Source organism: Cebus imitator, unplaced genomic scaffold, assembly GCF_001604975.1.
Source record: "Cebus imitator isolate Cc_AM_T3 unplaced genomic scaffold, Cebus_imitator-1.0 Scaffold184, whole genome shotgun sequence".
NCBI classification, from domain to species: Eukaryota; Metazoa; Chordata; class Mammalia; order Primates; family Cebidae; genus Cebus; species Cebus imitator.
The window spans coordinates 708,339-715,398 of record NW_016107499.1 but is presented as its reverse complement, the minus strand read 5'-3'; the positions used below and the strand labels follow the sequence as shown (position 1 = coordinate 715,398).

The 7,060-nt window shown below is 44.1% G+C and overlaps 1 protein-coding gene across 1 annotated transcript; it reads left to right on the top strand.

Moving 5' to 3' along the window:
• The first annotated feature begins 827 nt into the window (after positions 1-827).
• Positions 828-6,395, top strand: SLITRK1 (SLIT and NTRK like family member 1). The gene is made up of 2 exons (XM_037744774.1): positions 828-1,335; positions 1,777-6,395. Exon 2 carries the CDS (start codon positions 1,830-1,832, stop codon positions 3,918-3,920), a length of 2,091 nt encoding a protein of 696 aa, XP_037600702.1. The 5' UTR covers positions 828-1,335; positions 1,777-1,829; the 3' UTR covers positions 3,921-6,395.
• Positions 6,396-7,060: the final 665 nt, after the last annotated feature.

Genomic DNA, 7,060 nt, shown 5'->3' with positions numbered 1-7,060 from the left:
TCTCTTCCTTTCAAAATGCAACTGGTTATTTACTTGTAAACATTTAAATTAGTCCAAACTGATGTGAAAACTTTGTCAGTGGGGTGTGTGTGTGTGCGCGCGTGTGCGTGCGTGCGTGCACATAGTGTGCGCGCGCCTGCCTGCCAGTGGGTTTTTAACAGCACTCACAAATCATCTTGGGATTTTTCCCTGCTCCCTCCCTTCTTTTCCGGTTCTCAGTTAAAGCTTTGGGACTGAAATCAGACTTAAGCATGCATTGTGATTTCACCCTGCAGAGTTAAATAATATTCAAGAAATATCATCAAAAAACCTAACTCTCAAAGATCAAATTGACTACATTTCTGCAAGTTTTAAAAAGTATATGCATAATTTATATACCTTGCAACAAAAAATTCATAGTCATTTATGATATTATGTAATATATATGTTCCGAAAGCCACTTTCAACATACCAAAAAAAGAAGGTTTCAAATACATCAAATAGCATAAAACACTGTGCCGCAGAGAAGGAAGAAATGCATTTAAAGCACCGACGAAAATGGCGTGCAGTATAATTACCTCAAATTGCTGTTCGCTTGACACCCTGACACTAATTTTATTCAAGCCATTGGGAAATAAATGTTTTAAAAGCACTCCTTTCCGAATGCTGGAGCTAGTGGGGGCTGTGAGCTCGTTAAGGAAAGGAAAGGGTAAAGTTTCCAGCACGCAAAAAGAATCAAATAATCCATTTAAAATAAGCGTCTATGTAGATCGTCAGCCTTTTGTGCCCACATTTTTAACGCTTGCCCTGTACGTGGATTGATTTTTTTTTCTTTCAGCATTCTCTAGCCAGATGGATTTTTGCTACTGCAGATCAGCAGAGGGTGTCAGATCTTTCAGAGTGCACCAGGCTGGAACGAGCAGAGCTTCTTAGCAACTCTCTTCTCCGCCCCCCTCCCCTCATTCTCGCGCTCTCTTCCTCCCTCAGACAACTCGCCCCCCGCCCTCCGCCCCCCTCCACGTAATTCCGAAAGAGCAGAAGAAAGAGAAGGAGAACAGGAAGAGAAGAGCTAGTAAGCGAGAGCGAAAAAAAAAAAAAAAAAAAAAAAAGGCTTAAGAGGACCGAAGGAGAGGAAAGGAAAAGGATGGACAACCACAAAACGCAGCGATTGCGGAAAATTTCCAGCGCCATTGGCTGGGCAGCGTGAGTCCTTCGGTCGGGCGTGATTTCAGCACCGGGGTGACTGGACAGCACCTCGGGGGGACTTCTGGGCAACCCGCAACCACAGCAAGAACTCCACCAGCAGCCTCAACAACAGACGCCGCGGAAAACCCTGCTTTGTATCAGAGAGGCAAGGTCAGTCCGACGCACAGCCATGCACAGGCGGTGCGCCCGTACTACGCTGCAAACCCTCTGCTTGTTTCTCTAACATGCACTTGCTTCTAATTATTAGCATTGTTTCATTTCTGATCAGTGAGGATCACTAGATGAGATTCTGTAAGGGTGTACTTTTAATTTATATGTATATATTTAACTTCTTTTTCTGTTATTTTTAAAGGGTTGTGGGGGAGTGGGGTTTTTTTCCTACTTTTTTTTTTTTTTTTNTTTTTGCTTGCCTTGCACTACGTGCCTGGATAGTTTGTGGATATAATTATTGACTGGCGTCTGGTCTATTGCAGTGCGGGGGGGTTAGGGAGGAAGGAATCCACCCCCACCCCCCCAAACCCTTTTCTTCTCCTTTCCTGGGTTCGGACATTGGAGCACTAAATGAACTTGAATTGTGTCTGTGGCGAGCAGGATGGTCGCTGTTACTTTGTGATGAGATCGGGGATGAATTGCTCGCTTTAAAAATGCTGCTTTGGATTCTGTTGCTGGAGACGTCTCTTTGTTTTGCCGCTGGAAACGTTACAGGGGACGTTTGCAAAGAGAAGATCTGTTCCTGCAATGAGATAGAAGGGGACCTGCACGTAGACTGTGAGAAAAAGGGCTTCACAAGTCTGCAGCGGTTCACTGCCCCGACTTCCCAGTTTTATCATTTATTTCTGCATGGCAATTCCCTCACTCGACTTTTCCCTAATGAGTTCGCTAACTTTTATAATGCGGTTAGTTTGCACATGGAAAACAATGGCTTGCATGAAATTGTTCCGGGAGCTTTTCTGGGGCTGCAGCTGGTGAAAAGGCTGCACATCAACAACAACAAGATCAAGTCTTTTCGAAAGCAGACTTTTCTGGGGCTGGACGATCTGGAATACCTCCAGGCTGATTTTAATTTATTACGAGATATAGACCCGGGGGCCTTCCAGGACTTGAACAAGCTGGAGGTACTCATTTTAAATGACAATCTTATCAGCACCCTACCTGCCAACGTGTTCCAGTATGTGCCCATCACCCACCTCGACCTCCGGGGTAACAGGCTGAAAACGCTGCCCTATGAGGAGGTCTTGGAGCAAATCCCTGGTATTGCGGAGATCCTGTTAGAGGATAACCCTTGGGACTGCACCTGTGATCTGCTGTCCCTGAAAGAATGGCTGGAAAACATTCCCAAGAATGCTCTGATCGGTCGAGTGGTCTGCGAAGCCCCCACCAGACTGCAGGGTAAAGACCTCAATGAAACCACCGAACAGGACTTATGTCCTTTGAAAAACCGAGTGGATTCTAGTCTCCCTGCGCCCCCTGCCCAAGAAGAGACCTTTGCTCCTGGCCCCTTGCCAACTCCTTTCAAGACAAATGGGCAAGAGGATCATGCCACCCCAGGGTCTGCTCCAAACGGAGGTACAAAGATCCCAGGCAACTGGCAGATCAAAATCAGACCCACAGCAGCGATAGCGACGGGTAGCTCCAGAAACAAACCCTTAGCTAACAGTTTGCCCTGCCCTGGGGGCTGCAGCTGCGACCACATTCCAGGGGCAGGTTTAAAGATGAACTGCAACAACCGGAACGTGAGCAGCTTGGCTGATTTGAAGCCCAAGCTCTCCAATTTGCAGGAGCTTTTCCTACGAGATAACAAGATCCACAGCATCCGAAAATCGCACTTTGTGGATTACAAGAACCTCATTTTGTTGGATCTGGGCAACAATAACATCGCTACCGTAGAGAACAACACTTTCAAGAACCTTTTGGACCTCAGGTGGCTGTACATGGATAGCAATTACCTGGACACGCTGTCCCGGGAGAAATTCGCGGGGCTGCAGAACCTGGAGTACCTGAACGTGGAGTACAACGCGATCCAGCTCATCCTCCCGGGCACTTTCAATGCCATGCCCAAACTGAGGATCCTCATTCTCAACAACAACCTGCTGAGGTCCCTGCCCGTGGACGTGTTCGCTGGGGTCTCGCTCTCTAAACTCAGCCTGCACAACAATTATTTCATGTACCTCCCGGTGGCAGGGGTGCTGGACCAGTTAACCTCCATCATCCAGATAGACCTCCACGGAAACCCCTGGGAGTGCTCCTGCACCATTGTGCCTTTCAAGCAATGGGCAGAACGCTTGGGTTCCGAAGTGCTGATGAGCGACCTCAAGTGTGAGACGCCAGTGAACTTCTTTAGAAAGGATTTCATGCTCCTCTCCAATGACGAGATCTGCCCCCAGCTGTACGCTAGGATCTCGCCCACGTTAACTTCGCACAGTAAAAACAGCACTGGGTTGGCGGAGACCGGGACGCACTCCAACTCCTACCTAGACACCAGCAGGGTGTCCATCTCGGTGTTGGTCCCGGGACTGCTGCTGGTGTTTGTCACCTCCGCCTTCACCGTGGTGGGCATGCTCGTGTTTATCCTGAGGAACCGAAAGCGGTCCAAGAGACGAGATGCCAACTCCTCCGCGTCCGAGATTAATTCCCTACAGACAGTGTGTGACTCTTCCTACTGGCACAATGGGCCTTACAACGCAGATGGGGCCCACAGAGTGTATGACTGTGGCTCTCACTCGCTCTCAGACTAAGACCCCAGCCCCGATAGGGGAGGGCAGAAGGAAGGCGATACATCCTCGCCCGCTGCAGGCACCCAGGGGACTGAAGGGGCGTGTACCCAAATTCCCGCGCCTCAGCCTGGATGGGTATAAGTAGATAAATAACTGTGAGCTCTCACACAACTGAGAGGGACTGACCCCTTCCTTAGCTCCCTCCTGGAAACAAAGAGCTGACTGTGGCGAGCTGGGAGAGCTCAGCCAGCTCGCTCTTTGCTGAAAGCCCCTTTTGACTGAAAGCCCAGCACGGACCCTGCTGGAAGAACTGACAGTGCCCTCGCCCTCGGCCCCGGGGCCTGTGGGGTTGGATGCCGCGGTTCTATACATATATACATATATCCACATCTATATAGAGAGATAGATATCTATTTTTCCCCTGTGGATTAGCCCCGTGATGGCTCCCTGTTGGCTACGCAGGGATGGGCAGTTGCACGAAGGCATGAATGTATTGTAAATAAGTAACTCTGACTTCTGACAAAAAAACAAAAAGTGCTGCATGGCTCGCATGGAATCCACGCGCTCCAGGGACTCTGCCCGCCCCCGCGACTGGAGACATCATCTCCTTCACAGCACCCACCCTCTTACCTGATAAGTTCCATCGTATCAAACTTTCTATAAACAAAATACAGTATAATCAGAAAGTGCCATTTCGCCATTATTTGTGATCGGTAGGCAGTTCAGAGCATACGTTTACTGTGAAAAAAAAATGTAAAGGTTTTATTTAAGACATTTGCATGGCTAGTCATCAGTCCGTTTTATGAGTTAACAATGTATTTTGTTGAGGGAAGTTTTTAGGGGTTGTTTTGGGTTCTTTTATTTTGATGGTGATGTTTTATTTTATTTTATTTTTTGAGGGGGACTTTTTAAAATACATATCCAATAATGCCTTCCATCTGAATGTAAAATAAGTACCCATGATTTCTATTATAGTATCAGTGTAATTATTTAAAAAATGATTTTGAGGCAGTTAAGCATGACCAATTAATGTCACTCTAGTGCTTAGGCTGCAATCCTATGGTAGCAATTCTGTGCTGGTATAAATCTTACTTATAAAGTAGGAAAAAAGAACCGAGGAAGCACGTGAAAACTTACTAATTCTATTTGAGGATTTTATAATGGCATATTTTTTCAGTATTAAAGTGAAAATGTTTTCAACTCTGGATCCTTACATTTTTCCAGCTTCATATTTGCAATTGGTAAATTGGATTTGCGGTGGAAGAGACAGGGGAGGGAAACGGTTGGGGGTAGATCCCTTCCTGAGCTACATTAAGGCTCTTTCTCTAATCGCCTTACTTAGCTTTTTACCCTTTAAGTAGCTCCTCTTCCCCTGCCCCCACCCCAACCCCACCCCCACCCTGACTCAGACTTTACAGGCTTTGCCCAGTCCATAAAGGTCTTTCCCCAACACACCCCTTCGTTTTTTCCCCTCTCCAAATGCGGCAGTGAATCCCTTTATTAATACTGGAAATCCCTCTCTGCTGCTTTTGTTGGTGCTGCCCACACTGCAGATATATTAAGGATGTTAGGAGAGATTTGATTTAATTGACTCTGCCTAGATCGGTCTCATTAAACAGAGTGGAGATTTCATTGGTCAGCACTCTTCAATGAGAGACAGACCTAATGACTGGCATTTGAGATGCTGCTAGCATTTTGAATTCAACATCTGCTGAAAACGGTAAAACTAATTAGTGCCCACCCACCTTCCCCGCCCCAGCAACTGCATATTGAAATTTGTTAAAGCACTCATCTTTATGTAAATTAATCATTATCCTAAAGAAGTGTTTCTCTCCCATCATCCGGATTTCTGGTTGTGGCCCAGCAATTAACAAAAACAGCATTGAACTATTAGAATTTTGTGAACCAATGTAACTCTGGCCTCAATCATATTCCTCTGGGATTTCTAAACAACAGTTAAACTACAAAAAGCAAACAAAACCACATATATTGATGGAGTCTGCATTCCACCACATATCCACCCTTGAGAAATATGTCAAAAGACTGCAGACCATAGATTTTGTTTTTAATATAGGATTATAAATCAGCTAATGAAAGATCCCAGAGCAGTTGTAAGTAAATTTACCATCTAGAACTCATATTCTAAAGGGAAGTGATTTCCCAGAACAGTGATGTTCTGGAATATGTATTATTTATTTTAACACTTTTTAAATAAAATCTTTATTATAAACCATGACTATTCCTAAGGCCATTCATCATTTTCTCTCTTGATTCTTTTGCTTGTGGACTGCATTTCATGACGGTAAACCTGCAACCTAATCTCCTATGTTATTATGGGTTGTTTTTTATTAATTTCTCACAGGATGGATTTTTTTTTTTTTTTTTTTTTTTTACGGAAAGTACAACCGGGTTCTTGATGAGCAATTGACAGATTTGTGATGGAAAAATTGGGGGAGAAGAGGCATACATTTGACAATGTTGTGACCTTTGGAAAGAGAAGAAAAAATGACAGATGTAGAAACAACATCTCTGGTGGAAGGTGACATTTAATGGCAGATATCTAGTGAGGTATGTTAGTAATTTTGAAACTGATACATGACTAATCTAGGTCAGGAAACTAGAACTTTGCATAGGAGGTGTGCATAGAGGCAAGAACTTTTCTTCATTTTAATTAAAAAGAAATTACAATATAGAAACCAAGGTTAAAGGAGTAAAATTATTTTTAAATAGTAGCTTCAATGGTTTTGAAGTAGTCATTGTGTGCCATGCATGTGCTAAGTGGTTTACATAATTATTTAATTTAATTTCTTAACCACAAGGCAGTTTAGTAAGATACTATTTCCATTATACAGATGAGAAAATTAAGGCTTCAGAAAAGTCAGCAGCAACTCTGGTCATACATAAGTAGTGGAGTAAAATTTAAAGTCAGTTTTCTTTGTATTCAAAGACCTTATATTTTGAGTGTGTAATCATATACATTTATCTGATCAAGTTCTTAACGCAATCTTTAAAAAATATGCATTTAGGAAAATACTATATAACAAATTAGGGACTCAGGTTGTATGTTCATAGCCAAGTATGTATTGGTGGCTCTTTATATTTCCGATATTTCTTGCAGCAACAGAAATTTGCCCTTCATTCAGTGGAAATAACTTCAGTGT